This window comes from Clupea harengus, chromosome 11 (assembly GCF_900700415.2).
Source record: "Clupea harengus chromosome 11, Ch_v2.0.2, whole genome shotgun sequence".
Lineage (NCBI taxonomy): Eukaryota > Metazoa > Chordata > Actinopteri > Clupeiformes > Clupeidae > Clupea > Clupea harengus.
In genome coordinates, this window is record NC_045162.1 from 14,064,624 (window position 1) to 14,086,832 (window position 22,209).

At 44.0% G+C, this 22,209-nt stretch overlaps 1 protein-coding gene across 1 annotated transcript in view; it reads right to left on the reverse strand.

The window, feature by feature from the left end:
* LOC105909998 (glutamate receptor ionotropic, kainate 3) overlaps positions 1-12,861 on the reverse strand; it is a 118,887-nt gene extending 106,026 nt beyond the window's left edge. Inside the window, exon 1 of the mRNA XM_031577033.1 lies at positions 12,361-12,861. Within this exon, the coding sequence (XP_031432893.1) occupies positions 12,361-12,475 (115 nt within the window). The 5' untranslated portion in view covers positions 12,476-12,861. The remainder of the gene's footprint in view (positions 1-12,360) is intronic.
* Positions 12,862-22,209: the final 9,348 nt, after the last annotated feature.

Genomic DNA, 22,209 nt, shown 5'->3' on the forward strand with positions numbered 1-22,209 from the left:
GTGTGTGTGTGTGTGTGTGTGTGAGCTTCTATTAGCACGAGTACGCACATACACAAGCACATCCACACACACGGAGACACACAAAAGACAAAGAAAGAGACAGACGCTGATACAGGCACACGCACGCTGATACAGGCACAGGTGCTGACACACACACACACACACACACACTACCTCTGTGCAAGTATCTCTTTCTGACGGTTGCCTCGGCCCCCATTCCTATGCGAGACGCGTCCCAGACGTCATTACCGGCTGGGGAGACCGGACAAAGCCCTACTGATTGTGCTAGTCTCCTAGTGTGACTCCCCCCGTCTATTTAGCTCTGCTCTTCTTCTCTCCTCTCTTCTGCTAATCACTCCTCCTTTTTACGGCCTTCAATGGCTGACTTTCATTAAATCGTTTTTTTTATCCCATCCATTCCTTTTTTATTTGTGTTACTTTCCGTGCGTTTGGTAGGCTAAACCATTCAGTCCGCGTACAACATTCGGCTCGAACAAAAGCATTTTGCTTTTTATTGATTTGTTTTATTGTTTTGGTTTGATCTAGTCTCACATGCTGGATGTTGAACTGGCGATGATATGATGAGTATATAACATGTGCGAGTCCAATGGCCCTCGGGTGCCACTTAAAGGCCTCTTTAGCGCTGCTGCATCTGTGCGTCCTACTCTGGAGCTCTTTGTGTCTTCACAGAGATTAGGCTCACATTAAAGGGAATGGCTGCTGCCGTGGGTCCACAAACAGGGGATCCATACCCGCAGCTATGCAGCCAGGGCGAGCTTCTCAAGGGCGCTCCTGAGGAGACTCCGTCACAAACTCCACTGTGTTGGGAAGCAAATCTGCCTGAGCGCTGCTGCTGCCGGAGCAATTACATTCAAACAGTGGGCACAGGGACACAATGCTCTCTATCTCTGTGCCTCTTTCATTGTCTCTCATGTACACACACACACATACGTATATGCATAGTAAGATAGACATACACTAACAGACACACACACATATTTATAGGTACAAAGACACACATAAACAGTCAAACACACACACGCACACAAGGACTCATATGTACACACACTCACACACACCTAAACAAGGACACATGCACACAACCACAAACACACACACACACACACACACACAAACAGAACAGAAATGTTTTTGAAGTCAGCTTGCACACTTTTAGTTGCTGTTGTTGTCAATCAGCTGCGCCCTCCACCTGAATAAACAATGTTTAGCAGGAAGGTCATTTGTAATGGCATGAATGGAAAACCGGGAGATACGTTTGCCTTCAGCTGACTGTCCATGACATTTCAAATGCATCAAGGGTCTCCGAACACTGGCATCTGTAAGCACTACCATGGCCCCTTAGTGTGTTTACAGGCGCTCACTCCGAGACCAGACAGCCCGTCATTGTGGAGGGCAAGAGCACAGCTTGCTTCTGCCCCGCTGCCTGTGCTCAATGCTCACTGGCAGGCCAGGACTCTGCCAGGTTGTCAATCTTGGTTTTCAGTACTGAGTGACTTGAAGTTACCTGTGCTGTTTCCTTTCCCTTTCACTCTATTTTTGTTACGCTCCGTAAACAAGTGGTAGCTGTGGCTTATGTTTTTAAAGCCTCCCTGTCTTCCATCACTGCTGTGACTCCAAGAGCCTGACTGTAGAAGAGACCTGGGCCAGCAGCTTCCTGTCGGCCACTTTATGGGACAGAGTTTATGCAGGACTGACGTACGACTTTCTGTGAGATAAGTGCGTCTTTTCTCGAACTGATGGCGTTATCACAGTGTTGTTTCATGGCAATTTGCCGTTGTGTTAAATGAGCAGCTGATGTGTGGTGTTCAAATGAGGAGAGGATTTCAAATGAATTGACCCATTTGTTCTACCAGCCTTCTCGCAAACCTCTAGAACATTCTGTCTATTCCATCCACCTTTTCATGTCTTAACCATCTGAAATTTTCCTGCCATTCTGGTTTCAAACATCTTCCATTTCTTTAGGAGCTTAGGACGCTTGTCTGTAGTCTTGCTGGCCCTCACTTGGTTTTAAAAACACACTGGCCAAGGGATGTCTACTTTGACATTTCAGAGTCGTGCTAATATGCGGAGTCGCGCCAAAGTGCAGGGCTGTTGCTATGGCGTGCCTTTGTGCAGCACACTATAGCCTTGTGATCTCGTGCAATGCTTAGTCACATGACCAGAAGCACAGTGAATCTCTCATCGGTGTAACAGCGCAGGCAAAACCAAGCTTTTGCATAATATTATTTACATTTAAGTTGTCTTGACATACTTTATAGGCCACACAATATTAGTCTATTTGATATGCTATCAACTAATTTATTTATTCATTTGGCATGTTTCCCACTAGACCTTTTGGCAGTTGATATTTTCATCTGACAAACAACTACAGATGATAAAAGCTGCTAAAAGCTGGCATATGCCGACTAATCTAAACCCTGATCTGGGATGGATGGATTCAGAGCACGTTCCATTCATGCATACCATACTCTGACTCATTCTGAGAGGGATAAATGACAGCTTATTTAAAACAGAGGAGACAAATGGGGCCAAGTGTGCATCTATAGACAAATGCTCACTAGCCACAGAGAACACAACACACAACAAGGTAGTTTTACGGGATTTGAAAGTGCTTTTGTCCTGTCAAATTACACATGAAATCACAAATCAGTAGTCAGATTTAAACAGATTGTCTGTAAGGGGGAGAAAATAAATGATCTCAAAGCATGTGCGTAGGAGAGGAGAGCTCAATTAGAATCAGATCTGAATGCACCATGATGAATCTATTCTTATGAATGCCAAGATATTCATGCCATCATATAATTTCATTTACCTCTTTATTCTCTTTGTTATTTATTTATTTCAACCAGATAATACTCGTTGATGAACTGCTCCAATTATGCATGCAAATTTCTTGATCTCAAGTTTGGCTTCTATGTCAAGCAATTAGCACCGTTGTAATTAATTCGGCTAATTAATCTGTCTCACCATCATGCTCCATTCAAAGTAATCATGCAACAAACACATTTTTTGTATCATACATATTCGCAATACATTGTTTCTAATATCAGGTCTGTAAAAAAAACGCTCTGGGGTAGAAAAAGAGGGTATTTTGCTTCAAATGATTCGATTTTCACGCCTTGCTGGCTTCAGTGCCGGTGAACTTTTAACCACTATTGGAAGATAAAGCAAATATGCAAATAACCCTCTGCGAAACTCCAAATAGCCTGCGACAGCCTCGAAACCAAGCCTTAAACAAAGTCACTTTGATTGCGTAAACAAAACCAATGCAACCGCACACAGATTCTCTTCCATCAGCATATATTGTTTTTTTCCTCCTTTTTCACCTATTGTGACTCTGCAAACAATGTTATGGTCACTGGACGGGAGCTATGAAGAAGCGTAACACTCTCTTCGAAAGCCAGCAGAAGCCACTTGTTCTAACCAGTCTCTTGAAGGAGAAGATGAGGCCTCTTGAAATATGAAGTGCTGTTGCTGCGACCATGACAACTGCACCTTTGAGACTGCTATCGTTTAACACGGGGTCATCTGGTCACCAGCGTCTCCCAGGGAAAAGAGAGAGCACGAACACACTACCCTTGCCTCATATGAATACTTCTTTTCTTTTTCAGTCTTTTTTTCCTTTGCATATAGCCACATGGCACCATGATACACCAACATTCTCTGCACACCTATATATTCTGTGTCCCAGCAGTAGCATTCAGTCTGTGTCTTCTATCAGTCCTCCACTATCTTTAGCTGATGCTCCATATCTTCAGGCATGCAGAGGAGTCCACTGGGCACCAGGCTACTTCACCCCTGTGTTTCTAACAGGCAACTGCAATGTCCGAGTGCATTCTCACCTTCTCCCCACTTCGATATGTTGACTGCACCACACAATGACAACCTTATTGTCTGGTTAATTAAGGCAGGAGGCTAAGATATGTTCAACCAGGTAGCTAGGGCTTCGTGTACAAAGAGTTGATCATTTTGTTGGGCACAGTCTTGGGCATCTACTGGTTAACGGTTGCAAGCAAACAGACTCACTGAAACAACAGAAGAGGAAGTTCTCTGTGAAATATTTCTTGAGAACATTTTTATGACTTTCATAGGCACAGGCTGTTTTTGTTTCTCTGCCTGGCAGGCAGCACTGACAGCCCCATCTCACCACACACACACACACACACACACACACACACACACACACACACTCCTTCTTGCTGCTCAGAGGCACAGGCGCAGAACAGAGCAGCACGACATGACATTTCCTGCGTGCCTGCGACAATGGAGGTCGGTGACATCGGGCCACTCGCGGCGCCTCTCGAATGGAACCGTCTCGTCTGCCACGCCGTGGCCACCGCCATCTCTTCCGCTGCCCCCCCCCCCCCCCCCCCCCTGTTCCTCCGTGTTAATTCCTGATTAGCGCTGGCGAGTGGGAAAGGTCTGCTATTGTATGAAAGGTTGTAACGAGGAGGACAGCATGGCCCTGCAGTCACGCTGGCTGCTGCGGCTGGTGTCCGCGGATGGATAAGGCTCGTGGGGGGTGGAGAGGGAGGGGAGGTGAAGCTGCATGTGTGTGTGTGTGTGTGTGTGTGTGTGTGTGTGTGTGTGTGTGTGTGTTAGTGTGTGTGTGTGTGTGTGTGTGTGTGTGTGTGTTAGTGTGTGTTAGTGTGTGTGGACGTGGGAGGTGGGGGTGCGGTGGGAAGGCAGCCTGGAATGGCAAGCCATTTGAAAGGCAAAGAGAGGGGAAAAAAGAGCCGTTTTATCTTGCTCGGGGCAATGCACAAAAGGCAAGCGCGGCAACGTGGCAGGTTTTTAAATTGGGATCAAAAGGTTTGAGCTAATTAACAAACTAAACGAGAGTCTGCAGCACTTCGCCTGCCTGCCTGCCTGCCTTCGCCTGCTGCCTCACTTTCACTGGTTTACAGAAGGCTGACTGTAGAAGCCCTTCTGTGTGTGTGTGTGTGTGTGTGTGTGTGTGTGTGTGTGTGTGTGTGTGTGTGTGAGTGTGAGTGTGAGTGTGTCTGTGTGTCCATGTGAGCGTGTCTGTGTGAGTGTGTGTGTGTGTGTGTTTGTCTGTGTGTCCATGTGAGCGAGTCTGTGTGAGTGTGTGTGTGTGTGTGTGTGTGTCATGCTGTACTGGGGCAGTTTTGTAGCTCCCAGCACAAAAAAAAAAAAGCCGCTGCTGCCACTAAAATGCCCATATCCTCGTCACTGCCAGTTAAACATGTCTGTGTAACCTGTGACCGTGAAGGAATAAAATGGCTGAGGGTCGAGGTTTCCCGTTTGACTGCTTTAATTTTATTTGACTTTCCCCGCACTGCCTACACCCTGGCAATGGAGGCCACAGCACGGGTGAGACAGGGGCTCGTAATAAAGACAAATGGGAAGAACATGAAATTTGATTGTGCAGCGTGGTAAGGCGACACCAACAAAATAGACAATGTGTGTGTGTGTGTGTGTTTGTGTGTGTGTGAAGCAAGAGAGAAGAAGCAGTGGGAGACATAGAGGAAGAGATAGAGAGAGAGAAAGAGAGAGAGAGAGAGAGAGAGAGAGAGAGAGAGAGAATGACAACACTGACAGCCTATGCATTTCCAGCCACTGTCAAATCCAGAAGGGCGCACATCCTCCGATAATGACATTCCGTCTCGGGAGGCTTGAGTCGGAGCAGGAAAGCAGGAATGAGCAACATTATCTCTTCCAATCACATTTCTCCTCACCTCCTCGTCTGCCCCAACCCCCACCCCCAAGTCCCAATGCAGCCCCCAATGCAAGGAAAAACAAACAAAGTTTACACTCAAAGAACTCCCTGCACCAGTGCGCCCCGACTTCCTGAGTCTCCCTGGCGACTCCGAGGTGGCCGTGTGTGTCCTCGCCCGCGCCTGGCCATCATGCTTTCTTTATTTATTTCAATAATCATCGGGAGCATATGTTCCCTTCAGACCTCTTCACTGCGGAGCACACACTTTGTACTCCGATATGAAAACACCATCTGCTTCGAGAGCACGGTGAGGCTACCAGCCACGACTGTGTGTGTGGGGGGGGGGGGGGGGGGGGGGGGGGGTGGAGGGGTTACGGTGGTGCGGGTGGTGGGGGTGGTGGGGGTCCGCTGTGGTGCTTGTGGCGCAGGCATTATCTGACGTTTTGGAGCTGCCGTTTCATCCCCATCACTCTCCACTGGATACCATTTCCTGATGCTTATGATTCATAATGGAAGAGTCAATTATGTATGTGAGGGAGGAAGGGCTCAGATCCCACATGACGAGGAGACAAGCTGTTATTGAGTCTGTGTGCCAGGCCCTCCTCCTTCAGAAGGCGATGGGTTTGCGTTTTCTTGGCCACGGCTCAATGACTCGGGGGCTCCACGGTGCATTATGGAGAGCCTCTAAGTCATTGGATGTCGAACAAACCTCTGCAGTTCAGCTAGATCTCAGCTAGAACTAGCTAGAGTCTGTGCTGGAACTAATTAATTTGATCCCACACAGTGGATCTGAGGATCCTACCTCACCTATGTTATTTAGGGGGACACGACACACAAAGGTTATTCATCTCTGCAGTACAAATGCAGTACACAGTACCGTGCTTGTGCTCTTTTACAAATCATTTTCTGCAATACACAGTATAAGACATAATTTAATTTAAACATGATTTAATGTAGTTTTAATAATATAAAACAGTATTTTATCATACTGCAATATTTATATATCACCTAACTGCATGAGGCCACTGTACACCACCCCTCTCTAATCGTGTGTATGTGTGTGTGTGTGTGTGACAGAGAGAGACATGAGACAAAGACAGTCTATGATCGACTCCATATTTGGCTCTTGATCCTTCAGCAACAGAACAACCCACTAAGAACAAAATGGTGTGTGCGGCGGCGCTGACTCAATCCTTTGGCTCTCCAGCTATTAGCCATTACAGCTGGCCAGGATCCACGCAGTCCAACTAGATGTCACCTATGGTGCAAGCCATGCATTCAGCTAGCACATGGGGACAGGACATGCTGCATTATAATACAGGCCAAAAGAACGGGATGAAACAGCTGCTGTCTCTGATTATCTATATTGAAGCAAACAGCGCCAGCCATGGGCGTGCTGTTGCTGGCTGTTCAAATGGAGGTGGGTTGTGATCCAGAATCTGGTCAAACCTGACATCAGTGTGAATAAGAACTTGAGTTTTTTGTGTGTATGTGTGTAGGTGTGTGTGTGTGTGTGTGTGCGTGTGTGTGTGTGTGTGTATGTGTGTGTGTGTGTGTGTTTCTGTGTGTGTGTGTGTATGATCATGTTTTGTGATGAGATGTGTGACACTGTTTTTCAATTTACATGTAAACAACAACAGCTTCTTCCCCAGTGCACAAGCCCAGTATGTGTGAATTAAACAACACTCCCATGGGTTCACATAGACGTCTGTACCAGCATCACAAACGCACTGCTCTGAGGTAAAAAAAAACAAGACAAACCCCATCTACATGTCACACTGGTCTTCACCTGTGGGCTGGAGAAACACAGACCTCAGCATTCAACATGAAAGGCTCCCTTTCACCCCCAGGCTGATCTGCCCTTTGACCTCTGACTTGGCTTTGTTCAAATGTGGTGCAGCACCTTCAAAGCTGCTGCACTGCAACCCCAGTGCATTCTCCCTGCGCTGGCTCCAATCCCCAGAGCAATTAAATTTACATGAAAATTAAATATTAATTTGCGCAGAGCAATTGATGGCCGTCTTAATTTGGAATTACTTGTGATGTTGCACAACGCACTGCCAAGGCCTTTTCATCGTTCTTTTTCTCTTTTGTTTTTCCCGTCGCTGTTTTTTTTTTTACGTGGAACGATTTAACCTTAGCTCCTCTTTGAGCAGGCTGTGTTATAAATAGAACCGAGCGGCTGTGATGGTGGCGCTTGGAATCTGTTCCGAAAAGATCCCAAGGTCACAATAGATGGGCTGTTTACGTGAACTGCACTGAAGAGGATCCAAAGTTCACGTCGAAGTGGGCTCGCTCCTAATCTTCTTCCTCCCACGAGACTGCGCAGAGACGGTCACACTGTCGGGGTTTCACAGACATGCCGGAGTGTTCCAACACCACAACGAAACCACAGCCCCAGGAAAGGCATTTGGATGATAACCTTGTTTGCCTTTTAGTATTCATGGGGATAAGACATTCCCTTCCAGACAGCATGCTACAGGAGGCCTCTGTCATTTTTTGACTAACCAGAGTTAACATCGGGAATCGTCTCTCACAACCAAAGAAGACGACTTACACATTTAGCTGTGAGAACAGTAACTGTTAAGTTTCATTCACAGAAAATTAATCAAATACAATCCACATGCAAATGTTACTCTGACAAGGAAGGAAGAAGACCAAACTATTCTATTCTATTTTACAACGTCTACTCTATCCCATAATATGTTCTAAGAGTATGGACTGGGAGGAGAATGAAGCTCTGTTTCTACTCAGTTTTAAACTCCATTTAATCTCCATGTCCCCTTCTCAAGCACCTACATGGGCTGCATACGGCTGCGTATGCATTCATAAATCCCCCCTGATCTCTGCCCGCTACTTAATTTACTGTGCAGACGACACGTGATTGATGAATGACCCAATCAGTGTGCGTCTGTGTAAGTCCTTGTCTCGGCTGCCTAAATTAAATAAAATTGGAGCGCATGAAAACCCCCAGAATCCCCCAACTGAAATGACAGAAACAAAGGCGACATAAAATCATGAGCCAGATTGATTAACTGGCAATGATGAAGCACTTTAAGTATTAGGTAGATAAAGCAATTGATTATTCAATAAATCTTTGTCTGGCACTAAATTCCCTCATTCAGAAAATAAAAAGGACAGGGCAGAGGCCATAAATTAGTTCCATCCATCGTCCACCTCCCACAGAGATGAAACAAGAGCTACTGTAACGCAAACCCGAATGGGCTTTAAAATGGCAGGCACAGTCGGATCACTTACTCTGCGGCAACGTCGTTTCCTTGGATATCTAAAGAAACAATCTGACGTGCATGTGTCTGCGAAGGCACAAACACACGCGCAGAGCTTTGTCTAAGGCCAGTGTTCAAAAGCCAAAATCCTTTGTGCTGGCAAGCAGTGTTGGAAAATAACATGCTTTTGAAATTTTGAAATGCCGTTCGAGTCGAGTTCGAGTCTCTGTTACCATCCCGTAACAGCAAATATTAGGAACATCATCATGCATGGAATTAATCCAAAGCAGGTTCTTTCAACAGTATACAGGCATTTGTCCAAATAGCGACCCAATAAGCATTTTCCCCCACAAACTTGTATATAATATTGCTTCAGTTCATGAAAGGGTCAAAATAAACACACAGTGCAAAAAGAAAAAAGAGAAAGCCATGAAACAGCAGGAAAAAATAGTGGCCACAAGAAAAAAAAGAAAGGGTGTCTTCTCTGCCTTAGACATTTATGAAACCGCAGAGTGAGACTGATTGACCTTCCAGACACAGTGAAAAGCCCTGTAAAAACAGACCAATCAATGGAGAGGTCTCTCTGTGGCTGCTGCATGCCACATACAAGTCGTTTACCTTGAATGATTCAGCTATGTTAGAGTAGACAGGAGATTGTTCACAATCTGTTACCAGCCCAAAATATGACACAGTCTCTCAATTTCACTCTCGATCTTCTCTCCTCTTAGTGTCTCATCTAAGATGGCTTACAGGACCCTGTCAGCTTGTAAACTATATGTTCTTTCATTTTAAAAAAACAATCAAAATATATAACGAAAATCATTGCTCCTTTTCTTGATCTGATTTAGTCAGATGGAATCATAGGACACCCCTCAGTGTTCCATCAAACCTCTCTGCTGGAAATAAAGGGTTTGCTGTATCGGGGAGGGAGGGTACTGTTGCATGGGTGAATATGAACCACCACTGATTTAATCTACTCTAACTGGACCAGCAGCATGCTGTTGTGGTAATAAGCACTGAGGATCCAGCATGAAGCCCCACACACAGGGCCACGGGGGACACAGATCTGGTTCAGGCACTGGGGCTGGTGCTGATGCTGATGCCGAGGCCTTCAACCGCTGTCTTAACACAGAGCCCTCTTGTGGTTTCAGAGTGAATGACCTTTTACGCACCACTTTACCAATTTCAAGCCCACGTATATGTAAGCACACACAAACACATATAAACATACACACATATGTGTATTGCGCCCTCGACGCACCCCTCACACACACACCCACACACATTCACTTCGAATTCATGTATAAAATGCTCAAATAGACCCATATTTAAACATACACACATGCTCACACGCCTACACCTACACCTTGCGTACACAGAAATAGGAAAGGACACAGAAAGTAAGCGTTGTGAAATGCACAATTGTGAACTGGAAGCATATTTCCAAATATGCAAATGCCAGGACAAACACACCAGCACAGCCTTGCAGCAATGTGCATGAGCACAAAATGGAAGAACTTGTCAGCTTTTTTTCTGTTCTTTTTTTATTCTACCCCACAGTCAGTAACCTTCTCTCTCAATTCTCATTTTCTATGCTTGTTTTCAACACACAAGACTGATAAAACAGAGCTACCCAGTATCTTACACAAAACAAAAAAAAACAATGTGGCTGTATCACATTTCAAGGTAGATTTGACTCAGCTCTGTGTCATCTCAAAAACAGAGCCTGTCACAGTCAATTTTTGGTTGTGGGTGAATGTACAGGAATAGGAAAATAGGAAAAGCTTCATGCCCAGATGTGTCATTCTACAAGAGCACAACAAAGCAAAAAAGACCTACACTGTGTTTCAAATGACTAAACGAACCTCTGCTACAATGTCACACAAGTCAAAGCTCCCCTCCAAACAGCTATCAATCAAGCCCAGCTAAAAAAAAGTGCACCTTAAATCCACATATCCAAATATCAGTTAATGTCTGTCTGTATAAATCTCAGTTGTTTGAAATTGACTCTTTCATTGCTAATTTAGGATATAAATATGCCAACAGAAATCATATTGTAAAAGCTGCATTTGCCAAATTGATCTCATAAATCACATGGTGTGTAGCCCATTTTCAATTGAAGATTATAGGAGAAATATCTCATTGTAAAATCAGACGGGTTGGACAAGTGGGGGTTATTATAATGATCGATTTCATTATTGAAATAGGATTTCTTAGAGTCGAGGACAATAACCGACGATGCTGATTTGAGTGCTGATGTCTTTTCAGCGGAGTCTCCTATTTAGGAGGGAGGTACAGTCTATCAGGGTCCGCCACAAAATACATAGCTGTCGTGTCCTCCGAATGCAAGTTGAAATGTGTTAATGTCTTCTAATGACATTTTGAGTAATTGTCCTGCATAGCGGCAGGCCACTTGTCAAAAGTGATTTGCCTAGGGACAAAAACGTATTGATCTCCATTCGAGCCCCGTCTCCTCACGGCGCTCGGTGTTGCATCGCTTCACCGCGCTCCCAATGACAGATTTTACAATGTTTTTCACTTTGTGAGTCCTAAAGCGAGACAGCACCGCCGGTGCACTTTTCACTTCGCATTAACCTCACAGATGCTTGAAGTTGTTGTTGTTATTGTGTAAAATTGTGTACGTGGATAAATGCACTTGGTGCCAACTGCGTGGTTGTGAGGACGCGTACCACACAAACTTTTTTCATGATTCACTCTTCTTGTAAGAGATTCATTTGAAAGTAAGTTATGGACAGTGATTGCTCTTCCACAGAAAACGATTGTTTACTTTACTAAATGTTACCCTTCGAAGAAAACATGGGAACTCATCTCCTGCAGACCATAGTTTCATGCAATCCATCCAGTCAAACGATTTTCAGATCTGAATAGCTGTATGTATTTCACAGCACACATAATCCAACAGATTAGCAAAACGGTAAAATAGGGAAGATGTATTTGTTATGTGTCCTCTGTAATGCTGTTTTTGTATTTCTACGTCAACGACTGAGTCATTACGCTCAAGCAAAATCCATGTTGCACTGCTCTGTAGGCTACACTTACCCCTGGAAAGAATGCGTTTTCGACGCAAAACGGAGTCACTTGTCGTCTGTTACACGTTTGGGCTTGTTAACGCTGAACAAATTTACCATTCATACGGTCACCACGTTCAACTGATCACTTTATTCCGGGTGACCTTTCCCTAACTGGCGTTTTGTTCCGCACCAAAAGAAGTTTAGAGGCATATACTGACATTCATTAAATATACTTCATATCTGTTCAAGAGGGAAGAGCAGATACATTTGAAGGCAAAGAAAGAAAAGGCACCAAAACGGTAGAGACTAATTTTAAGCTATGGCTGATAAAGCATGTTGATCAGTGAAACTCTTTTTCGGAAGGTAGTGTGCATTACGAACGAATATTTTGCATTCTTACCTATTCGTATGACATGAGGCATCCCGAATGAACACTGAATCCAAAAAAGACACACAATGAACGTTGTCCAGTATTCCAAAATCGCACTCCTGGGTGACAACCAAATATTTCTCATGATTGTGAAGTAGTGGGATCCACTTTTTTTAAGAATCCAAAGACGTTTCAGAATTGCTCATCAAATGTGTTGGTAGGAGTCATATGTAGACTTGTATGTCTGCGACAAATCTGCTCTCATTGTACTTGGTGCAACATTTTCCTAGTTTTCTATTTTTTTCACTCTCAAGTCTCAAATCGGTTAGCTGATAAAAAAAAGCCCCGGCTCCTCGCACACAAGGATCAGTGTTACACCTGCGAACGCTGGCTGCTACAATTAGCCTGCAGGAGTCCCTGTATCCCCTCCTACCGCTGATGCTATCTGTCGGCTGGCTCGGGCACCGCAACAACCGGGCTGGAATCCCGTGCAAATGTGGAGGAGGACTGAGCCTGCGGTACCATTCCCCGCCAGAGAGTAGCCCCTTGTCTTTAGTCGGTTAAAGACATTCAAACGGTAAAGAAGAACACGTGAAGACACTTCCTCTATTTTTAGATTGTGTACTCTCAAGCACAGTGGCACTCAAATGACAAAAAAACCCGCTTAATACCCACATATGAGATAGATTGCTTGTTTACAACGTGATGACCATATCCAGTTTTATGAAGCATGAGATATTTAACACTGCACTTTAACTACCTATTATAAGAGAATTAAGGTAATTGCCAATGCATAATGATTCCAGTCTCCAATATAGAACTGAAGCTGCACCTCTGAGTCAGAGAAGATGTGGTTAAAGAGTAAAGGAACACCCTTTAAAAGAATCCACTGAATGCATTGTTTTATTTAACAAGTTGAACCAGAGATGGCAGGCAGATGGCCTGGCCAAAAACAGAAAAACCCATGAAACATTAATTGCACCTTTTGACTCCCAATGGTGCCGGATCGCAGGCAGTGCAGGTGTGATCAAAGGCCCCAGGAAGCCATTTCCTTCCTAATCAGCAAATGGCACCGATACGTGAAGGGAAGCACAGAAAAGAACCGCTGCCTCCCGACACAAGTCAGTCAGGAACACACAGCTCCAAAGCACACTTGTCACAAAACAAACAGTGTAAATGATGAATGATGAAAAAGACGAATGAGAACTGATGCCATAGTTAAGTCACAGATGGCAATCATCCTGATGTTATGGGAAGATTTCAGATGACCCTCACGACCTACGTTTGGTTTTTCTCTTTATTAATAGAATAGTTCACACCGGGAGATCTCATTTTGTGTGTGTGTGAGAGAGAGAGAGAGAGACAGAAAGAGAGAGAGAGTGTGTGTGTGTGTGTGTGCTTGAACACACGTCTGTTCCTCCACTTTTTCAATGCCTTGGTGTAAACATGCAGTTAAGGGGTCACATGCCTATTGGGAAATGAATCACGGTGTCCAAAACCAAGGGCTGCCCAGTCGTTATTGGTCTTTACGTCGCAATAATTCTCCCTGGGGAATAGAGCCGTCCCTGCCACAGAGAGGAGGGGGAAGCATTGATAAAGCCCACTGCTTACCCTCTTTATTTGGGCCACTCTGTCTGTGTCAATGAGTACATTAGCCCTGCAAACGGCTTACTGCCTCCGTCTCTGTCCATTTTTCATGCTTTATGTGGGGCCATCAGCCGCTCACACTGAGTGAAACATGATGGTGATCACTTAGGAGGAGGGAAAGAGAGCGAAAGAGGGGTAAAGAGGGGGAGAGGGAGGGAGAGCGAAAGAGGGAGAGAGAGAGAGAGAGAAAGAGGGATGGAGAGAAGAAAGTCACTCCTCCTCCTCCTCCACCCCTACTTATTCCACCACACCCTCAAAGGCTACAACATTGTGTGCGAATATCGACTGCGCTTGAGTAATGAAATCGCATGATAAGTGTATTTATTCTCTTCCGTGACATGGCCACTTTATTACTGTCGTGATGCGTTTCGAATAAACACTCGTGGGCTCTTTCACTGTTCATCATGCACTTAGACAGGGGACCATCTGCTTCAAATGGACAAGACTGACGATCACAACCAGCGTGGAACACCAAACCGCAATGAGCAGAGACTGAACGCAAAGACTTGCGCATTCAATGCACTTGCATTAGTGCAATTTATAGCACAACCATCTGACAAATACAGTACAAACATTGAATTATTCTTTTGTAGATAATGTTGCAAAAACAATGTTTCCTCTTCACATGCACATTCCAGGGGGAAAGAACAATCTCAAGTTCGTTGGCTAGTAAGGTAAGAGGGCTGGGCAAGGCAGAGAGTACGAGAAGATAGTTGAATGTCTTTTTTGATGTTTTCTGGTATGCCGTCCAGCGTGTACTTCTTATAATTGATAGAAAAAGAATAGCAAAACGCACTAAAAGCTGGCACCAGCTTTGGGAGCTTTTACCTATGCATGTCATCTTTACATCCAAGGTTATGGACTACTGATTGACACACGGGTTGGTAGATCTATGGATAGATAAATAACACTGGTTTTGACACATGCCCACTCAAGCAAGGGAGAGAGGGGGAAGCCTGGTGTCAGGCTCTGCTGTCTTTGTTGGTTTTGTCTGCTTGATCTCTCCATCTAAGTGCGTGTACTATTCACTATAGAAAACGACACGGTGTGTGTCATTCTGGATCTATGCTTGTGCAATTACAGTATACATGAGGGTGTGTAATTAACACTGGCAATTTATATCTGTTTCAGCAAGATATGATGGCAAAACAAACAAGCTCAAGACTATTAGTACATGTCACCACCTCCGCTGTTTTCCTTCGTCGCAGATTTGAATATGGAGCCCAATGAAAATGGTGGTGCCCATGGTGACCGGTGCGCGGACCGCAGATGCATATTCATGTCAGCGCTGGAGTGCAGATTTACGAGCCTCTGGCACAATGCAAGGGCCATCAGCGTGAGTTATGTGGCCCCGGCCCGAGCATTATCAAGATGCATTGACTGCCGCCCTCCAAAACACAGAGCAAGCTGTGATGGGCTCTGGCACAGAGAGACATGGGCCGGGGGTCCACGGTGGTCTTCAGTATGTGTGTGTGTGTGTGTGTGTGTGTGTGTGTGTGTGTGTGTGTGTGTGTGTGTGTGTGGCCTCTCCATTATGCTGAGCGACTAGTGGAACTGACCGATGGCCTTGACCAGTCGCGATGGCAGGTGGGTGCCCGTAGACACAAGACAGAGAGATGGCGCAGAAACATGCCATCATCATTATCATCGCTCAGATACCCTACTACACCCTCTCTCCCCATTGGCCCATCTCATCTGCTCTCCTGGTGCTCCCTCTCCATTAGGTGGAGGAGAGGGGCAGATAATGGGAAACATATGCGTTGTCACTTTGCTTTTGTGATCACGGGGAGAGTGATGAGAGCGGGGAGATTTATGATGCCCTTAACACTCCACACAAAACTGCAAGAGGCATTATCGCCAGTCGGTTTTACACACACACACACACACACACACACACACACACACACAAACATCCATACTTACACACTGAGAATCTCTCTTACTGTCTCTCTTACACACACACACACACACACACATTCAAACTTCATCACATACACACTTTGATGTTATACTAAGACATATGGTAAAGAGAAAGTATTCCTTAAACTCCTCCCATGTCATTGCTGAGAAACTCATAGTAAAATAAGTTATGAATAATACGTGTGCATAATGCAAACAACTAGTATCTAGAAAGTGGCATTACAATCCAAATAACTATTCTATCTTTTAGCCTGGCTTTGGTTTTGCCGTCAATATGGGATGCCATTTCAGTCTCTCTCCCCATTTTGCAAAGCTATTGTAGGTTTGTCTCATACAGATTAAAACAAATTAAATGACCATATAAATGAATGTGTGACGGCGTGGCATCATTACGGTTGAGTGTGCGCTCTCACTGCCAAACCAATGGTGTTGCGGTCAAGGTACAGGTTTGGTACCCCGTGTACCTGGGTTCGTGGCCAGGTCGGGTGTCTGGTCCTTTCCTTGGCTACACCGCGCCGCAGTTCACTAGTTGGGAGTCAAGTCTGTGCCTATCTGTTCTTTAGCCTGAGGGAAAACACTGAAACATTTACAAGCTAGCAGACTCCAGAAATCAATGGCTTGTCTGGCAAGTCAGTCATACCTAATGGATCAGAACGCATGCGGCTCTCACTGTAAAACTAGAAACATTGATGAGAGATGCTCCAAGATTGTAAGATTGATCAACACAGGTTCATTTTTCAAGCCACCGCCACCAAACTCAAAAGAAATGATCAATGCTCAGGAGGCAGCAGCAAGTCCCTAATTGCTGACTCTCACCACACAATTGTTTGAGAGAAAGTACATCATACAAGTTGTTAGATTGTTCATAATTGTTTGGATAAATTGCAGGGATGGTATTGAGCCGAAGAAAAACGAATAATGCGAAACATTTCTGTCCATTGATTTCCATTCTCTCCTTTTGAAAAGTACCACCAGCTTCTCCAGTAGGCCGTGGATAATACGTGAATCGAACATCCCCCTACTGCAGGGAAGAAAGGCAAACAGGCTGTGTTGTCATTTTCATAAGGGTATATAGTGGGTTATTCTCTTTCTTTCTCTCTCTTGCCTACTTTTATTCTGTCCATGCCTTTCTGCAAAAGCTCACCTATGTTTTTCACTCAGTAATGTACCATTGCTTTTACATTTTTTTTAATTAAGGTCTTAAACCATTTCGAACAGTTTGCACTGTCTATGAATACGGATTTATAATATTAATGTTGAACATTTTTAATCTTGCAACAGTGTAATCATTTCCATATATTGTGCATTTTGAAGTACAAACACCACTTATGGTTTACGATTTTGGTAATTTGCTTGCTGAGTCACGTCCACATGTGGTCATAGGTCATATATTCACAGAATGCGCTTCACAGGCAAGAGCTCCCTGGTCATTTCCAATGAAGTCAAGTCCCATAGTAGTTTTAAATATCTGCGACAGTAATCTGTGTCAGCATACAGTTTGTCAACTGTGCGAAGTCAACCTGAATGTTCCTGTCATGCAAACCTGGTACCTCTGCAAAAAAAAATCCTGTCAGGGCTGAAAGCACCACAAATCAGTGGACAGGTCGTGAGATTACATTCGTCTTGTCACAAGCTATGACATCAAGCTATGACATCAAGCTATGAAATGTAGAAGACTTTTCTACCTTTTGGCCACCAATGGCACTTTTGGTTGAGTCACTCAGTGTCAAAAAGGCTTTAAACAGCCACATATTCAATATTTATTTAATCAATGTCCTTTTTTTTAATTCAATTATGACAATTGCGAAAGAGCAATTACTCTGGCCTTAGGAGTATATATGCTACAAGTGTAGAGATGTAGACTGTATGTACAGATACAGGTGTGAGGACACAAAAAACAAAGTACTCATAAGACATATTATGCTGCTCATTTGAAAGCCACAGTCCTCACTGTACCCTTTAACATGGTTGACTGCCAGGCTATCAATATCAAGTATATCAAGGCATATGTGCACATCTCCCTGGTTTTCTTGTGCACACGTTTTCGTGACCATCCTCTTACTCCTCAAACACACACCAGCACACACCAACACACACCAGCCCGTGCTGTCAGGCGGCGAGCAGCCGCAAGTGTCTGGCAACTTCATCACACTGTCCGCTCCCCCTTGCGCTGGTGTCCTTGCAGCGTTAGCAGCCAGCCACAGATGATTAAATGTCTATTTACTTGCCTCGGCGTTACCAAAGCAATATTGCCACTTTGTTCAGCGCTGACGGATAGGGTGCCGGCCGTGGCCTCGCAGCTGCAGGAATCAAGGCGAGTGGCTGTCTTGGAGGGGGGGGGGGGGGGGGGGGTAGCGAGGGTTTGAGGAATTGGCCCAATTCGTGCTCTGATCACAGCATTAACCTCAGTGCTGGCCTGTTCGGACCAGCTGAGAGCCGGCGCTGGAGAGATGTATGCCTCGCCGCTGACACTAGATGAGGTTGCTGTTACTGAACAGAGTGGAAGTGCGGGGCGAAACCGCCACACAGCCAGGCACGGAGCGCTGACAGCACTGAGAACTCCCAGCCCCTCCAGATCCCCTGGCTGATGAGGAGTGACAGCGTTAAAGACACGGTGCTGTGTGGAAGCTTTTCTCATATTAGCCATTAGCTTCACCTGTCTCAACGGGAGCTAAGAAACACTGGCTCTGACCCCTCGGCTCTGGATATATATATGTGAGGTTTTAGAATCTCACCTGTCATATAGTGACCTTCAAAATGAAATTAAAATTTAATTCCACCCCAAAAAACATGTGGACAGTGTTAAAAGGCTTATGGAAGTGAAATACTGGCTTGGCAAATCCTGTAGGTTTTTAGAAGTTCATCTGTAGGCCATTTGCTGATTTGGTGACATAGCTGCAATATTCAATTCAATTCAATTCAAAAAGGCTTTATTGGCATGACTGCACACAATACAATGTTGCCAAAGCATGTTTACATAAAATGTACAAGCACAATTAACATAAATAAATAAAAAACAAACAATAAGTTATAGGTGGTAACAATGTGGTATAGAAACATATAACAGGTTCATTGTTAATTATTAAACATTAAATATTAGTTATGTGCAATATATGAAATATATAAGTATACACAATATTTTCAATAAAGAGTTGATGTATAACTGAAAGACATTTTTATGATCTCTTAAACTGTAACCATCAGATGTTGGAAACACATAAGCAAGGGCCTCTTTTGCACGAACCATTTTACAGTATCATTCAAACTCGTGGTGATAATAATTCAACACACATTATTTCCAATTTGAAATGTTAGCTCAAAAAGAAGCAAAAACAGAGTTTGCAGTGACTCTTTCACATTCAAAGCATCCAAAGACAAGTGAATCTGAAAACAAATCAAGTAATATTTGAGCACAGTCAGAATCTCCCATGCTTCCATATCTTCGTATAATCACATGTCCTGTTTTCAGTGCAGTAATCCCATATTTCAACCACCGATTCCAGCATATGTTCAAGCAGGACAAATTAATGTACATTTATGCAGTGTTGCATAGGCCTGCGGGCAGGGTTGCCCTGTTCTCTTGTAGCCATGAACTGTGAGATTGTGACATATCCCCTCACGAACCTCCACACACACACACATACACACACACACACACACACACACACACACACACACACGAGTGAGAGAGAGAGAGAAAACAGGAGTGTGCAGGATTCAGCTTGTAAGGCTGCAATACAGCAACAACTCTTTCTTCCACCGTGATTTTCCAACTAGATTAGCTTTCCACAGTGTCCTTACAAACAGTGGAGAGTCACAGTAAAATGCAGTCTTGTCAATGTCACACCAAGAAACAATGAGGTTAATTAATCAAGATTTTTTGCAGTGTAACAAAATCCCCCTTGCAGACATCTTGAATATGCCTGTCTTTTGATCTGTAGTAGTCCAGACAGTGGCTATAAGTGTTTATTTAGGGGGTGGGGGGTAATTGTTCTCCATACATGGCAGGTCTCGGTTGGTAACTAACGGAGTGGAAGTGAAACCATGGTGACAGTCTTTTTGGCTGATATGTTTTCAAGTATCTGTCAAGTCCTTTACACAGGACATCCTTTGTTGTTGTTTACACACTTTCCTCATAATTAGACAGACGTGACATGCCACAGAATCTTTTCATATTAATTAATAAGAAATATTAAGCAAAGAAAAAAAACACCCAACCTGCAAATTGAGGTAAGACTTAATTAACCTGAATGACCCCCACCCCCTCCCCCAATACTAAACAACATTGAAAAAATACTTGTTTGAAACAATTGTTGGAGAAGCTTAGTGGACTGAGCTTTAAATCCTGCCATTCTTCGTTGTTTCAATTCACGGCCACAAATCCAAAAGATCAAACAAGAGACAATGAAGCAATGAAAAATGCAAATTAGGTAGTCCATTTCTGGGGTAAGAGAGGGTGTGTATGTGAACAGAAATAGGTCTCTTTATTTGTAAATGGTTTATAACACCATCATGTAGGAATATGTAAAACAAGTCTGTTCTTTTCATAGGAAAGCAGGTCAAATGCCCCAGATTGCTTTAGGGGGCAAGAGGGACATGGCAGACCAAGCACCCAAATGCCCCAGATTGCTTTAGGGGGCAATAGGGACATGGCAGACCAAGCACCCAATTCAAGGTCATAACCCACCTATGCAATAGTACAGAACAGAAGAACTATAGAACAGAAACCCTTGATTTCCCAGAGGATGATTTAAGGGGTTGGTTATCACATACCAACACATTAAGGAGAAATGTAGTCTTTTCCCAAAGTAATGGGCTTTCAACATTAAATTGCAAACATTACAAGTTGTTAGGTGTATGATTTCAGAGCAAAGGTAGAATAATATACCTACAGTAAATTCTTAGGAAAATCTGTGGTCTTTAAATATCTTGAATCACAAAATAAATGTTTTCTCCTCTCTCTCTCTCTCTCTCTCTCTCTCTCTCTTTTACCCTCAGATTTTGAGGAGAGCTTTTAGCGGCCACTGTCAGCTCAAAGAAAAACTGCTCTGTTTGAATCCGAGAGTGTGAAGATGTCTCTCTCCTTTGACTGCAGCAGATTCGACTCGGTCTCCAGACATCCAAAAGGTAAGCTGATGAGTGTTTATGACTGACATTTTAGAATGTCAAGAATGTAGTAAAGACCAGTGATGGTCCTTGTAATTGATTACACTGCAGAAGGGTAAAATAATAATTATTCTCTGTAAGTCGTGTATAGTAGTGTTGTTTCTTTACCATGTTATTGATATATTATCCATGGGAAATCCTAATCCTAATGATTGGCTTTCCTGTGTATGCACTCCTTAAAGGAAAAGATTTCACTCATGTCCCTACTACTTTCTACCAATATGAACTTCCATAAGGAGTATCTGGTATGATTACATAAAGTGGGATAGAACAGACCATCCAATTTACAGCATTTTACTCTGATACATTACCCACAGATTACCATGTTCACTCTCTGTGCAGTTACAATCTCTATGTGACTGTAACTCTGGCTGTGACTGTCAATCGGCATGGCTAAAATACAGTCATCTGATTAAAGTGGTCCTTGTAAATCAACAGACCTTCACTAATTCTGAACAAAGGGACAGTGCCTAAACCAGCTGCGGGCTGTCAGCCATCGAGAGGGAAGTAAACCGAACGTCAACAAGTGACCAGTTGGATGTGAATTGAGAGCCACTTGAACCGATGACAATGGCAGGAGTGTCAATCCCATCTGATGCAGGTTGGTTCTCTTTGTGTGTGTGCGGGGATGGGGAGGGGGTGGGGTGGGTACTGTAATCAAGCGCCGCCTTCACGGTTGGTAATCAGCTGAAGTTCTTTTCACGGCCATTTTCTCTCTCTTTTTGTTGGCAGCATGAGAAGCTATTTTGGGCATGTGAGCAAAGCTCTCAAGAGTTACAGGCGAGAAAACACAAGAAAGCCACACATGCAAAAGTGAAACAATTTTTGAACGAGGCGTGTAACACGCAGCACGTGTTAAAGACACTGTGGAGATAGGAAGTGTTATATCCTTTCGTGTCTTTACATTTCTAAGTGATATCCAATCCTGTCCTCATATTGTTTTAGGACTTTCGCAGACTTCATCGTAGATCATGATAATATGCTACCATGGAAAGACATGGTTAGGCCTAAGATAAGCTTACAGTACTGAGTGTACTTATCAACTTTTTACTAAGTACCATATGACCTTAAGTGGGCTGTTTACAAGCACACTCATGTCGATGGCTCTCTCATTGGTTCTTGTATACCTGTCCAAGCTAACACACA